We start from the raw sequence: 19,592 nt of genomic DNA, 5'->3' as shown, positions 1-19,592 counted from the left end.
TGCTGGTGAACCAGGCATATTACATGAACAAAACACTTGCATAATAATAATATCAATGCACACTTATGAAGGACCTGGAAATAAATACAAGAATGCCATTGGTGTTAGCAATAAAAGACAGTAGCGGAGTGACCACCCCACTCCGGGGTGTTACAAGTGTACTTTTTTTAAAAGCATTGTACAATTTGGTTAATGACGTGCACCATGCATTAAGCATGTGTTATTTCCCCCAGGTTCAGTGCAGTTATTATGTTGCAGCCTTGCCCAGTTCGAGTTGGTGGGGTTACAACCAGCGGGATGTTCGCTGCTTGGTGCCCTTTAGCAAGTGATTGGTTGTGTGGCTACTCCCTTCCAGGTCGATCAGCCCTAACACTGCATGACAACACTTGACACATGTGATAGGAGAGAGGGGGACTAGGAGCAATGCTGTGAATTACTGCTGTAGGGGATGGAATGATGTTCATGGAGAAGGAGGCGGAGGAGATTGATAGATGCCTGGTGTGGGAGCCGGGCAGAGATAATCGTGGAGGGGTCAAAAGGAACTGGCCTTGTTGCCAGGGTGCTGCTTAACCGCTGCTATTAAAAACGTTGACCCAGTGGGCCGTGAAAGACATGTAATGTCCCTACCTATACTAGCAGTTTCAGGTGTCCACCGCGACAGGAGAGTACAAGGCAAGGATGGCTTTAAATAATGCTGGCAGAGGAACTGCCTGCCGGATCCGGCAATCCGGACACAAACTGATGGCGTTTGCCAGAGAAATCCAGATGCGGATCTGTCTGACAAATGCATTGCAATACTGGAGCCATCTCTCCGGTGTCATCCAGAAAAACGGATCCGGTATTTTGCAAAAGCCGGATCTGTTTTTCCACAACACTTAATGCCGGATCCGACACTAATACACTTCATTCCGGCAAGTGTTCAGTATTTTTGGGCCGGAGAGAAAACTGCAGCATGGTGCGATATTTTCTCCGTCCAAAAAACATAAAAGGGACTGAACTGATGCATCCTGAACGGATCGCTTTCCATTCAGAATGCATTAGGATAAAGCTGATCAGTTTTTTTCTGGTATTGAGCTCCTGCGACAGAACTAAATACCGGAAAAGAAAAAAGCGAGTGTGAAAGTTCCCTACCAAACACTTTCAAGAAATACTTTTCTCTACCCCAAAACACACATTTTAAACTTGTAATGTGATTAATTTCCCCCCCCCCCTTAACCACACTGACACAAGGCCTCTTTCACACTACCGTATGGCTATTTTAGGCCCCATGCACACGGCCATGTGCGGGCCGTGGAACCGCGGCCTGGATCCCTCCTGAGAGCAGGAGCGCACGGCGTCACTGGTTGCTATGACGCCGTGCGCTCCCTGCTGCCGGCACAGTACAGTAATACACTGGTATGATCTATACCAGTGTATTACTGTACTGTGCCGGCAGCAGGGAGCGCACGGCGTCATAGCAACCAGTGATGCCGTGCGCTCCTGCTCTCAGGAGGGATCCAGGCCGTGGTTCCACGGCCCGCACACGGCCGTGAAATACGGCCGTGTGCATGGGGCCTTAGTGTTTTGCGGTCTGTTTTTCACAGATCCGTTGTTCCGTTTTTTTTTTTGTTTTACGTTGTGTTTCCATTTCGGTTCCGTTTTTCCGTTCCGTTTTTCCGTATGGCATATACAGTATACAGTAATTGCATAGAGCAAATTCGGCTGGGCATAACATTTTCAATAGATGGTTCTGCAAAAAATGGAACGGATACGGAATACATATGGATGCATTTCCATATGCATTCCGTTTTTTTTGCTGACCCGTTGACTTTAATGGAGCCGCGGAACGTGATTTGCAGCCAAATATAGGACATGTTCTATCTTTGCACGGAACGGAGATACGGAAACACGGAAACGGAATGCATACCCTGTGAAATGAATGGTTCCATATACGGAACGAAAAAAAAAAACTATAGTGTGAAAGAGGCCTAACAATGCAGGAAAAGCCAGTGTAATATTTTTATACTATGTTACTTGCATGTCACAGCGCTTCTGCAAGTCAAAACTGAGATTTGATAAACTATAACACGCATGTTGCAAACTTGTATTGTGATTAATATCCTGCCCACAACAGCAATGTACAACAATTCGGGAAAGGTGGCAACATTTCTTCCTCTACTATACTGTATATTACATTATTTCCCTAAAGTGTTAGTGGTATATGCAACACATTTAATAAACCCGCACATATATATAATTGCTAAGTTCGCGGTGAGAGGCCGCTGGACTAAAAAGTCAGACATGCAGTACTTTTAGTCCGGCGGCCTTTCACCGCGCACTGCCGTGCTGCACTGCCATTATCGTCAATGGAGACAGAGCGGCGGTCAGGGGGCACGGCAAAATAGCGGCAGGACAGATCTGACAGGGTGAACAGCCTGTCGGATCCGTCCTGCCGCTAGTGTGAAAGTACCCTAAGGCCTCATGCACACGACCGTTTTTTTTTAAGGTCCGCAAAAACGGGGTCCGTAGGTCCGTGATCCGTGACCGTTTTTTCGTCCGTGGGTCTTCCTTGTTTTTTGGAGGATCCACGGACATGAAAAATGAAAAAAAAAAATCTAAGTCAAGTTTGCCATTGAAATGATAGGAAAAAACGGACACGGATCACGGACACGGATCACGGACACGGATGACAATCTTGTGTGCATCCATGATTTTTCACGGACCCATTGACTTGAATGGGTCCGTGAACCGTTGGCCGTGAAAAAAATAGGACAGGTCATATTTTTTTCACGGCCAGGAAACACGGATCACGGATGCGGATGCCAAACGGTGCATTTTCCGATTTTTCCACGGACCCATTGAAAGTCAATGGGTCCGTGAAAAAAAACGGAAAACGGCACAACGGCCACGGATGCACACAACGGTCGTGTGCATGAGGCCTAAGGAGGATGTTTTTCAGCCTTTGAACAAATCATCGCAGTCCTCCCCCCCACCCATACACACACACACACACACAATTTTTCCTACATTACATTGGAAGCAGATTCCAATTGAGTGTGCATAGGAGACGCGGCACATGCTCAAGAGGACTGGTCTAGATGAGATGCCTAGCCCTGTCTATACACGGTAATGGGAGAGAATAAAGCTAAAGGGGTGTAAGAAATAGTGTTGATGACGAATATTCGAATTTTTAATTTTTATCGCGAATATAGGTACTTCAAAAATTTGCGAATATTTTGAATATAGTGATATATATTCATAATTTCGAATATTCAATATTATTTTTTTTAATCAGTACACATGATCCCTCCCTGCTTCTAGCTTGTGGGCCAATGAGAAGGCTGCAGTATATTTGACTTTAGGAGTAGTGTTGTTTGCTAGGCCCTATAAAGCCTCAGTTGAAGGCAGTAGTCAGAGAGGGTGCTTCAGCCATGCTTGCTGGAGACATCCTCCTGGTTATTTACCAACTGCCAGTGGGGGCCACCCTTCTGGTCATAAAATAATGTCGTTTTCTGTTTGGAAGATGTGTTTGTCTTTATTGCAGCTTATGGATCTGGGTTCCTGTGCGTGGATGTGTGGTTGCTGGGTTCATCTCAGGTTGTGTGGACATCAGCTTGCCAGCACAGGGATCTAGTCAGCAAGGCTGTGGCAGGTAGGTGGAACTAGTACAGTTCACCTGCCATATCCGTAAGACTGTTAGTGTTCCCCTTTTCCCTGCAGCTTGGCCAGTGAGACTCCTGTTCCTCCATGTCCAGAAGGAACAGGCCGACTTACCCTGACTCCTAGTTCAGGGACCGTTCGGAGGGTGAGTTAGGGATCCGAGGTTCCTGAGCATGGGTCCTCCTACCTTAAAGGTCGGCCCATGCAGCTAGGAGTTAGGGTCAGGTTAGTGACACTTTAGGAGGTGACCTGCTCCCTAATCCTGTCGTCCTGGTCAAGCAGCGACCATCTTCCATCATCGCACGGCTGAGGGTTTTCCCCATCCTCAGCCGTGACATTAGCTGAGCGCTCTGTGCCTGCACCACTGGTCCTACACGCGGGCACAGGCGTCAGGCTCGCTCATTACCTCCTGCTGCCATGCTCCATACCGACAAGCGCGGAAAGCAGGTAGCTTAACTGTTCTATCTGTGCTCCGTGCCAGAGTTTACCTCCTGCTGTAATCCTGAACTGTTGTTGCATGGGTGTGTCTCTCCTCCCTCGTGAGGCAGCACGTAGACGCCTTCTATCTTCCCAGCCTATGGCTGGGTTGCAGGAAGTATTTAATGGCGCTTCCTGCCCCAGGAAGGTGACAGAGCAATCTTGGTCACTAGCTTGTCTAGTTTCTTGCGTGAAGGTGTTTTTTAGTTCTGTTTTTCTGTGTACCGGACCCTGATTCTTTATTTTACTGACTTTGTATGATTTAGGCTACTTTCACACCTGTGCTAGGTGCGGATCCGTCTGGTTTCTGCACAGACGGATCCGCACCTATAAATGCAAACGATGGTATCCGTTCAGTGCGGATCCGTCTGCATAACAGATTTTTCAGATCTGAGTTTTCACGATCGTGAAAACTCAGATCCGACAGTATATTCTAACACAGAGGCGTTCCCATGGTGATGGGGACACTTCAAGTTAGACTATACTAAGAACTGTGTACATAACTGCCCCCTGCTGCCTGGCAGCACCCGATCTCTTACAGGGGGCTTTGATCCGCACAATTAACCACCCAGGTGCCGCACCTGAAGGGTGTTGCCAGGCAGCAGGGGCCAGACCCCCCTCCTTCCCCAGTATTAAAAGCATTGGTGGCCACTGTGGCCCCCCCTCCCTCTCCAGTATTTAAAGCATTGGTGACCAGTGTGGCTCCCCCCTCCCTCCCTCCCCAGTATTAAAAGCATTGGTGGCCAGTGCGGCCCCCCTCTCCCTCCCTCCCCAGTATTAAAAGCATTGGTGGCAGTGGCCACAGGCTAATAACCCCCCCCCCATCATTGGTGGCAGCGGATAGGCATTTCCGATCGGAGTCCCAGTTTAATCGCTGGGGCTCTGATCGGTTACCATGGCAGCCAGGACGCTACTGCAGTCCTGGCTGCCATGGTTACTTATCTTAAACTTACCTGCGCTGTCTGTGGCTGCCGGCCGGCGCTCCTCATACTGGTAGGTGACAGGTCTGTGCGGCGCATCGCACAGATCTGTCACCTACCAGTAGGAGGAGCGCTGGCCGGTCACAGACAGCGCAGGTAAGTATAAGCTAAGTAACCATGGTAACCGATCAGGGCCCCAGCAATTAAACTGGGACTCCGATCGGAAATGCCTCTCCGCTGCCACCAATGATGGGGGGGAGGGGGGTTGTTAGCCTGTGGCCACTGCCACCAATGCTTTTAATGCTGGGGAGGGGGGCCGCACTGGCCACCAATGCTTTTAATACTGGGGAGGGAGGGGGGTCTGGCCCCTGCTGCCTGGCAGCACCTGATCAGGGGGCTGATCAGCCCCCTGTAAGAGATCGGGTGCTGCCAGGCAGCAGGGGGCAGTCATGTACACAGTTCTTAGTATATTCTAACTTGAAGCGTCCCCATCACCATGGGAATGCCTCTGTGTTAGAATATACTGTTGGATCAGAATTTTCACGCTCTAACTCAAATCCGATGGTATATTCTAACATAGAGGCGTTCCCATGGTGATGAGGACGCTTCAAGTTAAAATTGGAAAAAACTCCGATCCAATGGTATATTAATAGGGACTCCTGACTTTACAATGTAAGTCAATGGGGACGGATCGTTTGGCTCTGCACGGCCAGGCGGACACCAAAACGCTGCAAGCAGCGTTTGGGTGTCCGCCTGCTGAGTGGAATGGAGGCGGAACGGAGCCAAACTGATGCATTCTGAACAGATCCGCATCCACTCAGAATGCATTGGGGATGAACGGATCCGTTCGGGGCCGCTTGTGAGAGCCCTCAAACGGATCTTACAAGCGGAACCCCAAACGCAAGTGTGAAAGTAGCCTTATGCCTGCCTCCGACCTAGGACTTTGTTTTTGGACTTTGCTTGATCGCTGCCTGCCCGGACATCCTGACTGCATCATTTCCCTCAGTGCTTTGCACCAGTATCTCTGACCCCCCTGGTTATCTGCCACTTACGCAGGGACTGCTCTGGAGTTGCACCTGGTGAATACCCTAACGGTCCATGCCTATCCTCACCATCAGGTAGTCACTTAGTCACGCCCATCCAGGGTATAGCCAGTCAGTGGCACAGTGGGTCCACACCTGCTGGCATAACAGCTAGAACCAGCTCTGTACAGAATATGGATCCAGAGATCTCGGTGTTCAATGCGTCAAGTGCTCTGCTAGATTATCTTCAGCCTAGCAACTCAGGGGTTGTGTCCTTTCTGCTGTAGCTCTCTCTCTGTAACTATCACGTTCGACCAGCTCAGTGTGACGGACAACACATAATGCAAAGAACAAACAGCAGGTGGCACTATACAGATACTGGACATTTTAGCTCTCTGGCTATGCTAACTTTTAAATTACATGCAATAACAGAAGTATTCAGATCCAGGTGCTGGTTTAAAAAAAGGAAGAATATATTTTGTGAAATATCTCCTTTAAGCGATCCGTGGAAAGTGCAGTATTTCTTTGCCTACTTTACAAGCTGCTAAAAAATTGTTGAATTATTTAATTTTTCTTTTTAAGAATATCATAATGTTACAACTCCTCTTCAGCATTCGAATCCTGTTATAATGTCTGTGAATTGTGGGGGGGTTAGCTCTTCTCCGGGGGTCATTCACACAAGTTTCAGGTCCAAACATCGCTTTATTTGGCACCTCAGCAAAACAAACATAAATGATACAAAATAAACACCTGCCCGACTGGGCTCTAACTGAACATAACATAACCTGACTCACATAAAGCACCGTTCACACACGGTTATAACATGCGGCTTTCCCAGCCCAATGTCCATCAGCCTCCTGGCTGTACAGAGCACCGTTCACACACGGTCTCAAGTCCAGTACCTTTATGGGGGAGTGTGGCCCAGTAGTCCTCCTGACTCCAGCCTTGTAACCCTTGCGCCCAGGCGTCATGGCGTTCCCCAACGTTCCAGCTAGCACCTAGCCCCGTGGCGCCTCACAGACCACTCATACAGAGCCTCCAGCAGGACTCTGTTTCACAAAGACTCTGTCTCCTTCCCCTAGACCGGGAGCCACACCCAAGTCCAGCAACAGGATTGAATAGCATCCCTGGACATGGGCATATTCCAAAATTCCGGACTGGAGCATGGGGAACAGGCACCCACCCAACACATTGCCTGTTCCCAGTAAAAGCCCACCCTGGACTAGCTGGAACCAGCTTGGTATCTAGGGCCAGCTTGGTATCTAGGGCCTTTACTCCACCAAGGCCGGGCCCCTTGGTGACACGCTCCTGGTGCAAACAACACCCCTTTTTCATGCTTCCCTGGGACTTTACTGCACCCATCACTATTCACATTGCCACCCCCCCCCCCCCCACGCCTTCTATCTTCCCAGCCTATGGCTGGGTTGCAGGAAGTATTTAATGGCGCTTCCTGCCCCAGGAAGGTGCCAGAGCAATCTTGGTCAGGGAGGGAGAGGGGGGCCGCACTGGCCACCAATGCTTTTAATACTGGGGAGCATGGGGAACAGGCACCCACCCAACACATTGCCTGTTCCCAGTAAAAGCCCACCCTGGACTAGCTGGAACCAGCTAAGCTAACTATCTTGGTGTCCACCAACTAACTTGGTGGCCATCTATATCTAGGGCCTTTACTCCACCAAGGCCGGGCCCCTTGGTGACACGCTCCTGGTGCAAACAACACCCCTTTTTCATGCTTCCCTGGGACTTTACTGCACCCATCACTATTCACATTGCCACCCCCCCCCCCCCCCTGTGTTTAAAGGGACCCTGTGGGGGTGTAGGATGTAGGAGTATCACCATTCTCTTTTGGCTGCCCTGTGGGGGTTCCACCCAGGGTCCCTTTAAACACTTTGTTTGTGTCTACTGCAGTCTTCACTGGTGACTCTGTGAAGACATCTAGTCCCTTCTCTATCATATCTAGGGACTGTGTGGAGAGAGAAAAATCTTCAGGATTTCAGCTGTACTGAGGTGTCAGGTCATCTACCCCTGCCTGGGTATGGGTCTCAGACACTAGGCTGCCGTCTCCCCACTCAGCTCTTGTCACATCAGGTATAACTGTCGTCTGGTCGCTACTAGTGACCGTCTGAATTTGGCAATACCTTGACCTGGTAGCTTCCCTCTGAGAGTTGCTAATGGTCACAGCACATACATCGCCTATGTCACTCGTTTCATTATTAACACTGACCTCTAGGGGCACTGCCAAGTTAGTTCCTACCTGGGACATTACTTTATTGACCATAAAACACTGTGGAGACTGCATGTCCACCTCTGGTACGTGTGATACACCCTCTAGGACTGCTACCATTTCTTGCACATTCACCAGAGTAGGATTTCTCCACTCAGTGCTCACAACATTTATCTGCACTTCTGCATCCTTCACATGTTTTCCACCCGGGGGCGCTATTCCCCTGACCACCTCCTGCAAAATGCATGTCATCATCACATATTTCACCTGTCATCACCTTTTCATTATGCCTTTCCGCAAACTTGGCACAATCGTTTTGCACCTCATCAGCACCATTGTTTTCAATAGGCAATATTCTTTCCCCATGGCGGTCAATGTGCAACTCGCTTAGACTTTAATTTAAACAGGAAAGTGCAGGTTCTGCAGGAGTTTCGTCACGATCTGCAGAAGTGTCTACCTTACCCCACAACAACAAAACAATATCACAGCCCAACATCACATCATATATGAACATATTTGTAACAACAGGTCCACAAGACCCAGTTCTCACTGGAGACTCCCCCTCAGTGAGAACCACCTGCACCTCCTCAGGCTCTTTCAGGTGCCTGGTTCACATTATAGGTCACACCACCATTTATCTTGCACCCGGGCTCACTAACCAGGGCCGGCTCCAGGTCCATGTGGGCACTTGGGCGATAAATCCCAGTGGGCCTCCTTGAGCCATTTCTTTACATTTACATGTCCCCCTGTGGCTCCCACAACGTATAATGACCCCCAATGGCCCCTATACAGTGTAATGACCACTAGTGGCCCTTCACACAGTATAATGACCCCCCCCCAATGCCCCCCCACACTGTATAATGCAGAGTCCAGTAAAAAATGCATACGTTTACGTATATGTTTTTCTACCATAGAACTGTATGGTGAACGGACGCCACTGTACGGCATCAGTCTGAGGCATCTGTTAACGCATACATTTTTGGTATGCATTAAATGGATGGCAAAAATAGGATGTGAACTCAGCCCTAGTGTCAGAATAAGCCCCAGTACACATCGAAGCAGCGTGGCGGAGAGGGGAGGCCGCCATGTTTTGACAGAGCGCTACCTGGTGCTGGTGGTCACGGATGAGGACTGTGCTTCCTCAGGATCATTTTCTACTGGGAAATACAGGGCGCAGTATAATACACTAGAATCTATATAATATAAAGATATTAGCCCTACCCCCGAATAATAATACAATTAGGGGGTCATTTATTATATAGAAATATGTCTATGTTAGGCGTATTTCTGACACAGATGTGGCGCAAAGGTCCTTAGCACCGCAATCTGTATCTTTTCCCACTCATGCCAGGTCTAAAAAAGGTGGCGTGGGCAGGGAAAGGGATACAGTTATGGCCATCTAGTTATTGGATACCACCGCCATACAGTGACCGGATAAAACCTCTGTAGAGTGACCAGATACCACCGCCATACCGTGACTGGATAACACCTCTGTACAGTGACCAGATAACACCGCCATACAATGCTAAAACCACCATACAGTGACCGGATAAAAGGGTATAAGAGGGCACAGTACAGGGAATGACTAGGGGCACTGTACAGGGTGTGGTAAGAGGGCACAATGCAGGGTATAAAGGGGCACAGTACGGGGTGAGGGGCACAGTACTGGGTGGGAGGCACAGTCACAAGACCCTGTGACGTTAGAAGGTCCTTATAGTGAATGCGGTTCAGATGCCACCATAATGAGAGGCAGAGGAGTGAGACAGGGGCCCGGGGCCCTGGATGGACAGGAGGGGTGGACACAGCAAGTAGGTGGAATGGGCTCTGAGGGGGATTCATATAACAAGTAGTGGAAGGAGTTCTGTGCAGGGCAGCAATAAGAGATAGAAAGGTGAAACAGGAGCTCTGGATACATGAAGGAGGAAAGGAGACAGCAGGGGCTCCGTGAGGATGAGATAGGACAGGATATGGGGGGCAGGTGTCATGGAGGCAAACTGCTTAATGAAACAGTAAAACAACTAAATAGAATGAAGCAGCATCCAGCAGCAGATCGAAGAGCCCCCCCCCCCCTCCTGTCCCACAGAGAAGAGACAGTCACAGTGCAGACTCACTGACAACCTGTGTTCCTGCCGGTCTCTCTCCTCAGGCAGCATGTCCTGTGTAGAAGGGGCGTGTCTGAGTCTCTGCAGCAGCCAGCCTCATGTGACTCAGAGGGCCCACCAAAGGGGTACTGCGTAAGTAAAATGACAGCAATGAGAGCTTCCATCTGTATTGCTGGAAGTGCTCATAGCAGCTCAGTGGACCCCCCCAGGAGCATTGGGCCCTGGCACTTGCCCGGGTTATGATGCCGACCCTGTCACTAACCATAGAACCCTGGGGAGACTGCTTATCTGCACCTAGTACATGTGGTACACCTTCTAGCATTGCCTCACTTTTAATCAACATCCCTACTACATATACAATTAAACCAGCAGGGGTAGCTTTTTTCCTGATCACAGCCTGCAAAGGAAAAGGGGTTTTATTATTATCACTTAATTTACATAACTTCACATTTTCATTAGGCAATGCAGATAACTTGGCACCATTGGTTCTAGTTGTCACCATAGCCTCGCGTCCGGTGGGAACTATCTGACAGTCCTTTTTAAATCGCAGGTCTATCCAGCATATTTACCATTATACCAGTTTTCAGCATCGTGCTACCCCTTACCCGGACTAGCATAGGGTCTCTAACTTTCACGACCCCAAATTTTGGGCCACACAATACCCTTCTCCCCTGCGGATTCTCGCAAGGGAGCAACCGCAACAGGCTTACCCACCTGTTCAGACACTGCGGTTTCCACAGAGACACACCCCTTGCGACAGTTCCTTTCCTCTGGGACTTACCACCTGCCGGCCCAGCAGGTAGCAACTGTTGTCGGCATACTGTCCCGGGGTCTGCCAGCCCAATAAATACAGGAACATTCTTACCGCATGACGTCACAGATTCGGCAGTCTCTGGAGATGAAGAAATTCAAAGATCACTTCTACCGAGATCTCCAGCCTGCTCTGGGTTCCTGGTACCACTACCACCAGCAGACTCCTCACTGCAACCGTTGCTACCGGAAACCACATGGCCTGGAGTCCAGACCTCTCCCGGACGGGCACTCCAGGCGCACCATTTAGGACCTTGTACACAATCGCAGGAAATGCAGGCACTCCTGAAAGCCGCACCGCTCTCCCCCTCTTTGTCTTCCAGACGGTTGCCCTGGGCAACAGCATAGATCTGCTTTTTCTCTGGAAATCCAGGAACACCACCCAGACCTTGGACGTTTACAAAGGGTCCATACAGCGTTGGAGAATTTGTCTCGCTGGCCCACTGCAATTGCGCCCTCAACGCCTCCCGCTTTACATCAAAGCACGCCATTCCACTGAGGCCACAACCCAGCTCCTTGGCCAGGTTATCTTGCCGTTTGATATGCTGCCACCATCTGGCATATTCCGTCATGAAAGTCACTTTAACAGACAATTCGGCAACCAAGTCCACTTAGCCAGAGACCCCCCCCAAAAAAAATATTATTATTATTTTTTTCACAAGTCGGTGACTTTTTAGCAGGGACGCTTGCCCGCATCCGACACCAATTGTGGGGGGGTTAGCTCTTCTCCGGGGGTCATTCACACAAGTATCTTCGCCAGACACCAAGTTTAAGGTCCAAACATCGCTTTATTTGGCACCTCAGCAAAACAAACATAAATGATACAAAATAAACACCTGCCCGACTGTGCTTTTACTGAACATAACATAACCTGACTCACCTAAAGCACTGTTCACACACGGTTATAACATGCGGCTTTCCCAGCCCAATGTCCATCAGCCTCCTGGCTGTACAGAGCACTGTTCACACACGGTCTCAAGTCCAGTACCTTTATGGAGTAGGGTGGCCCAGTAGTCTCCCCGACTCTGACCTTGTGACCCTTGTGCCCAGGCGTCACGGCATCTCCCAACGTTCCGGTTAGTACCTGGCCCCGTGGCCCCTCAGCCAGCCCAGCTAAGACCACTTGTACAGAGCCTCCAGCAGGACTCTGTTTCACAAAGACTCTGTCTCCTTCCCCTAGACTGGGAGCCACACCCAAGTCCAGCAACAGGATTAAATAGCATCCCTGGACATGGGCATATTCCAAAATCCCGGACTGGAGCATGGGGAACAGGCACCCACCCAACACATTGCCTGTTCCAAGTAAAAGGCCGCCCTGGACTAGCTGGAGCCAGCTAAGCTAACTATCTTGGTGTCCACCAACTAACTTGGTGGCCACCTATATCTAGGGCCTTTACTCCACCAAGGCCGGGCCCTTTGGTGACACGCTACTGGTGCAAACAACACCCCTTTTCATGATTCCCCGGGACTTTACTGCACCCATCACTATTCACATTGCCACAGTATGTTAAAATTTCTTAATTTTTCTTTTTCTTTTTAGGTCAGTCATTTATCAAGTCTCTCTCTCCTGGGCAACAGGAAAATATTTCCATCCTTCTTCAGGGCAGTAGCAAGTGATAAATTGCAATCCATTGGACTGGCTCAGCTTCTTCTGCACTTTGGTTGGACTTGGATTGGTCTTGTCGCAAGTGACAGTGATTATGGTCTTCAGGGAATTTACCCAATTAAAGAGGAGTTGGTCAAGGCTGGAGCATGTGTGGCTTTTACTGAATATATTCGTCTAGGTCTACCGGATCGCAATGCTCCTCGAGTAGTAGAGACCATCAAAGAGTCTACAGCTGTGGTAGTCCTTGTGTTTGCTTATGAAGTAGATTTTGTTCCTATTGCAAATGAGATGTTGAAGCAAAATGTCACAGGGAGAATTTTTATTGGCAATGCTGGTTGGACCAGGTCGGTCATATTGTCAACAAGTAATCATTTCCAGGTTTTAAGGGGGGCAGTTGGTTTTGCTAGCAATGATTATATTATACCAGGCTTAAAGCAGTTCCTGAAGAATATTCATCCACTATCATCTACAGGAGGACCAAACTGGGTGAAACAATACTGGGAAAAACTTTTTAACTGCACATTTTCATTCAGTGACAATGTTTTAACTTCTGTGAAGACCCCAATGAGAAACTGCACTGGAACTGAACAGATAGATGAAATCATTGACAGTTCTGTGTTCAACAACAGTCTCAAGTTTACTAGGTTTATGTATGCTGCTGTATATACCTTGGCTAAAGCTTTAGATGATCTGAAAATCTGCAAGCCTGGAGAGGGACCATTTTCTGGTGGGACCTGTGCAAACATTTGGAACCTCAAACCATGGCAGGTAAAATCTAGAATCAGGATCTCAACAATGAAATCTAAGATAATTGGTTGGTTCAAAATCTTTGATGAATGTATTTTTAGGCTACACACAACAAGAATCATTCATCTCCATCATTCTTCTCTCAGAAACATGATTGGGTATGATAGATGTAGCAAGCACCAGAAACAGTGGGTTAGCGCGGCATCCTGTCAGTGTAACTTGATATCAGCTCTAGGGTCTATTCACACATCCGTATGTGTTTTGTGGATCCACGGATCCGCAAAACACGGACACCGGCAATGTGCATTTCCTCATTTTGCGGACCGCACATCGCCGGCACTATAATAGAAAATGCCTAATCTTGTCCGCAATTGCGGCCGAGAATAGAACATGTTCTATTTTTTTCGGGAGCCGCGGACCGGAAGATCGTCGGCACGCTCCGGAAATGCAGATGCGGAAAGCAGATAGTGTGCTCTCCGCATCGATTCCGTCCCCATAGAGAATAAATGGGTCCGCACCAGTTCCGCAATTTGCGGAACAGATGTGGAACCATTATTATGGATGTGTGAATGGAGCCTAAAGCTTAAGAAGTCAGCTCAATAAGCTAGTGTTGTAACACAGGTATGACTTTAACCCCATAAGCACTCTGGCAGTTTTCACCTTAAGGGCTTGTTCACACGAACGTATTTTGCGTTCCATATACGGGCCATTTTCTGCGTTCTGCATACGGTCCGTATACGGAACCATTCATTTCAATAAGTCCGCAAAAGATGCGGACAAGAATAGGCATTTCTATAATGGGCCTTCTGTTCTTTTCCGCAAATTGCGGAAGGCACACAAGCGGCATCCGTTTTTTGCGGACTTTCAATTTGTGGACCGCAAAAAACGTCACGGTCGTGTGAACTAGCCCTAAGGACCAGGCCATTTTTAGCAAATCTGACATGTGTCACTTTATGTTGTAAGAACTTAAAAATACTTGTACTTATCCAGGCCATTCTGAGATTGTTTTCTTGTCACATATTGTACTTGATGACAGTGGTAAAACTGATAAAAAATATTTCATTTTTATTTATAAAAAATACCAAATTTACCAAAAAGTTGGAAAAATTAGCAAATTTCCAAATTTCGATTCCCTACTTTTATAATAGATAGTAATACCTCCAAAAATAGTTATTACTTTACATTCCCCTTATGTCTACTTCATGTCTGGATCATTTTGAAAATTACATTTTATTTTTTTGGGACGTTAGAAGGCTTAGAAATTTAGAAGCAAATCTTAACATTTTTAAGAATTTCCAAAACCCAATTCTTTCAGTTATGAAGTCACTTTCTGGGGCTTACATATTAAAAAACGACCCATAAATCACCCTATTTTAGAAACTACATCCCTCAAGCTATTCAAAACTGATTTTACAAATGTTATTAACCCTTTAGGTGCCCCACGAGAATTAAAGGAAAATGGGAATGAAATTTCAAAATGTCCCTTTTTTTAGCAGATTTTACATTTTAATCAATTTTTTTCTGAAACACATCAAGGGTTAACAGCCAAACAAAACTCAAAATCTATTACCCTGAATCTGGAGTTTAGAGAAACACCCCATGTGTGCTCAAAAACTGATGTATGGGCGCACTGCAGGCTTCAGAGTGGAAGGAGCACCATATTGATTTTGGAGAGCGGATTTAGCTGGAATGGTAATTGGAAGCTATGTCGCATATAAAGACACCCTGAGGAGGCCCTACAGTGGAAACCCCAAAAAAGTGACCCCATTCCAGAAACTAAACCCCTCAAGGAGTATTTCAAAATGTGTAGTGAGCACTTTGACCCATCAGGCGTTTCACAGAATTACGAAACATTTGGCTGTGAAAAGGAAAAAGAAAAAAAAATTCAAGAAAAAGTTGCTTTACACCCACGATTTTCACTTTCACAAGGGGTAACAGAACAAAGTGCATGCCACATTTTGTTCCCCATTTCCACCCGAATATGGAAACACCCCATATGTGCTCAAAAAATGATGTATGGGGGCGCACAGCAGGGCCCTAGAGTCAAACAGCAAAATATGGATTTTGATGACCTGAATTGGCAGATATTGATTTTAGGTGCCATGTCGCATCTAAAAGATTCCTGGGGTCCCCATAAATTAAAAAACCCAAGAAGTGACCCCATTTTAAAAAGAGCACCCATGTACGATCATTTTAAGTGGTGGAAAGGGTACTTTTGACCTAACAGGTGTTTCACAGAAATGAATATGTAGTGGTTGGTGAAAAGTGGATCTGTAAGCTATGCGGACTAAATCAGAGATATAAGGTGGTAAAACTACAGGGTTCGGCATGGATGAAATTAAAATAATACTCCATGGATGAGTGGTAGATTTTAAAACACTCCTGCATGCACAGGCCAGGTTTTTCAGGGCAGGATTCGCAGTGGTAAATGGTGTCTTTCCTTACCCCCCTTTTGTGACACACCCTGCATCTATTTTTGGTCCTTCCCTTCCTTGCTATCTAGGGGACTTGACCTGGAAAATATTGCCCTGGTACGACATGGGCACCATGACTTCCTGAGGTACTGGGACCCTCCCCAGCCTGGGTTTGAAAAATTAGGGACTTGATAACCACCTCTCGGAAATGAAGGAAAGTTCCTGTGTGGCCTGCAGATTGAAATAGAACTTATGCATTGCACATTGCCATCTGTACAATGTGTATGGCCAGCTTTTTGTACCACACTTTAGATTTTCGTGTGGCACTGTAGGGCTTCAGAAGTTGATCTTAAAGGGATTCTGTCTTCAGATTTGTGCCCTATAAGCTAAACATATGGCCATGTCGGTGCTAATAACATGAATCCTAAACTGCCCTTATTAAACCTGCTTGTGGCTCTATTAGCCCCAAAAAACAGGTTTTTATAAGCTGTCACTCACCTACCTAAGGTGCCCAAGGGGTTTTACGTTAATCCAGGATGCTCGCCTGCACCCCTCGCCGTCTGGTGCCCAGCGCCGCCTTCCTCACCTCAGCGCCGCCTCCTCAATCCACCGGTCCCTCTGCCAGATCCTGCGCCTGCGCACTAGGCTCAGCCTGATGCGCCGCGGACTCCTGGCAGCGGCTTCATTGAGCGAAGTGCGCATGCGCCGGCCTGATGCGCATGCGCACTTCGCTGAACTAAGCCGCTGCCAGGAGTCCGTGGCGCATCAGGCTGAGCCTAGTGCGCAAGCGCAGGCGCAGGATCTGACAGAGGGACCGGTGGATTGAGGAGGCGGCGCTGAGGTGAGGAAGGCGGCGCTGGGCACCAGACGGCGAGGGGTGCAGGCGGGCACCCTAGATTAACGTAAAACCCCTTGGGCACCTTAGGTAGGTGAGTGACAGCTTATAAAAACCTGTTTTTTGGGCTAATAGATCCACAAGCAGGTTTAATAAGGGCAGTTTAGGATTCATGTTATTAGCACCGACATGGCCATATGTTTAGCTTATAGGGCACAAATCTGATGACAGAATCCCTTTAAAGATCCACCCCTTCCATATGCCCTTTGTAGTCCAGGATACAAACTGGTTTGGTGCTAGTGGTTGTGGTACCCTCTTACAAGAGCAGGGACGTTAGTGTGAATGGTGGTCAGTACAAGGACGTCCATCTTGCCCTTGTACTTAAAGAGAACCTGTCATCAACTTTATGCTGCCCATACTGACGGCAGCATAAAGTAGAGACAGGTGAGTTGATTTCAGCAGTCTTTCATTTATAAGTTAAAAGTAAGTTGTTGCCGAGAACCAACATCAGAATCATTGCAGACTGGGCCTGGAAAAGAGTCACGGCCACCTGAGAAGAGTCCTGGTTATTCATGAATTCCTGCCCACCTGCTGGTGATTGACAGTCTAATACCTAGTTTTCTCCCTTTCTCTCTAGGAGAGAACTGCCAATCATCAGCAGATGGGTGAGAGAGCAGGAGATTAGGAATAACCAGGACTCTTCTCAGGTAGATTTGACTCCTTTCCAGGCCTGGGCTGCAATGATTATGATGCTGGTTCTCGGCAACCACTTACTTTTAGCTCATGAGTGACACACCGCTGACATCAGCATTTCTGTCACTATTTTATGAATCCCTCAGTGAGGTCAGCATAAAGTTGATGACAGGTTCCCATTAACCACCAGCATGTTCTCATGGAGGAGAGCCCTGCTTTCACCCTTTTCTCAGTGGTTGCCCTACCAGGGATCTAGGGAGGCCTCTCTGATTTTTGCGTACTGTGCCACAAGCCACAGTACCTCTGGCAGTTAGGGACATGAATAGAAGTATGCTGGCTGTCACAGGGTGACGGCGACGCAATCTTCCTGCGCTGCGCCGCTGGCGTCCTGCCTCTCTCCCTGAGCGGCGACGCACGCGGCATCCCCGTCTCCCAGGTAACAGGGGGCAGAGCGGACCCGATCGCGCTCCTGCTGGCTGTGCGGTCTGTGTCCGCCGTTCCCCTGGCAACAGTATCAGGCTGAGCATCAAGCTGGCCACTCGGTGCTCGGCTTCTGTGTCTGAGCGGGTCATGTGACGCTGGCCACGTTACATGACCTTAGCCTTTCACTATTTATACAGGCAGCCTGCTGGCCACAGGTTGCCTGCGATTTTGGTCCTGTGCCTACTGCTACTACTTAGTGCTTCTGCTATTTTGGATTTTGACCCTTGGCTTTTGTTCCTAACCCGACCTCGCCTGCCCTTGTGTATTGACGTGACCTCCAGGTTTGACCCTCGGCTTGTACTCTGACCCGTCCTTGCTATTCCTTATGTACTGACGTGACATCCTAGTTTGACCCTAGGCGTCCTTTACCCTGTTTACCATCCTTGTTACCCCTGCTCGCCTAAGTTAGTGTTGATCTCTGGCATTTCAGTATTGCTCCTGACACTTTACGTGACTTTGGATCCATCTGCAGGGTTCCCTCCTACTGCCTCTGCCTGGCTATATTCTGTCTCTGTCCGCTCTGCCTCTCTGCACTTATAGAGGTTAGGGAACGTCACCCAGTTACGCCCCGGGTAGTGTAAGTAGGCAGGGACAGAGGGGTGGGTGGCAGCTAGTGGGTGCACTACCTCTTCCCCTCTCCCTAGTGCACGACACTGGCATAATAGTTATCCACATAGAGGTGGTAATCCTTATCCATCAGTGAGTGCAGTAAGTCCCACACTCCTAGGATGGGGTGCATTCTGGGGGTTCTATCTGGGAATTTTTCCCTTTATAAATGTGGAACTTGTGGGTGTACCTAGAGCTACTCTCACAAAGTTTGTATAACTTTATGCCATAGCTTGCCCGTTTGTTAGGCAGGTACTGGCGGAATCTAAGCCTCCCTTTGAAAAGTAATAGGGACTCATCTACATTGACATTTTTATCTGGATTGTACACCTAAGCAAACTTAGTGTTAAAGTGGTCGATGACAGGCCTAATTTTGAACAGGCAGTCAAATGTTGGGTCGTTTTGGGGTGGCCACTCTATATTGTCGTTGTCAAATCGCTTCCAGGTCATGATCTTACTGTAGATTGGAGTCTGGTAAAAAATGTCTGAACACCAATATTGTCCAACGTTTGGTGTTTTTACTACGCCCATATGCAGCACGAGTCTCCAAAACATCATCATATCTGCTGCACTTACTGGGGTCCAACCTAGGGGTCTAGCGTATGGCAACGTAGGGTTCTGATCAATGAATGTTTGGGCATATGAGTTGGTTTGGGCTACCATAAAATATACAAAATCTTCAGAGAAGAAGATTTTTGAAAAAATCTAGTTCAGTGAAGCCCGCACTATCTATCTGTATTCCGGAGCTGCCCTCAAAATCCGAAATTTGGGGCTGATAATCATCAGGAGGTGGGGTCCATATGGGGACACTCTGGGGGGCTGCCTCCGCTGCTACCCTGGGGCTCCTTCCAGAGGGTATCTCATCAGCGGATGATGATTATGATGATGAGGGGGTAGAGGAGAAGAGGAAAGTGGCATCCTCTTTTCCCTCACTGGCCGACTCAGTATCGGAGGCAAGCATGGCGTATGCCTCTTCAGTTGAGTATACTCTTGGGGTGGACGGGCCGTATTTTT

At 48.1% G+C, this 19,592-nt stretch overlaps 1 protein-coding gene across 1 annotated transcript in view; it reads left to right on the top strand.

Annotated features, from left to right (window-relative positions):
• LOC122925505 (extracellular calcium-sensing receptor-like) overlaps positions 1-19,592 on the top strand; it is a 50,538-nt gene that overhangs the window by 9,458 nt on the left and 21,488 nt on the right. The window contains exon 2 of the mRNA XM_044276859.1: positions 12,735-13,061. Within this exon, the coding sequence (XP_044132794.1) occupies positions 12,735-13,061 (327 nt within the window). The remainder of the gene's footprint in view (positions 1-12,734; positions 13,062-19,592) is intronic.

The sequence above is a fragment of the Bufo gargarizans genome, chromosome 2 (assembly GCF_014858855.1).
Source record: "Bufo gargarizans isolate SCDJY-AF-19 chromosome 2, ASM1485885v1, whole genome shotgun sequence".
NCBI classification, from domain to species: Eukaryota; Metazoa; Chordata; class Amphibia; order Anura; family Bufonidae; genus Bufo; species Bufo gargarizans.
The sequence above is the reverse complement of the archived record's forward strand: the minus strand, read 5'-3'. Positions and strand labels throughout refer to the sequence as shown.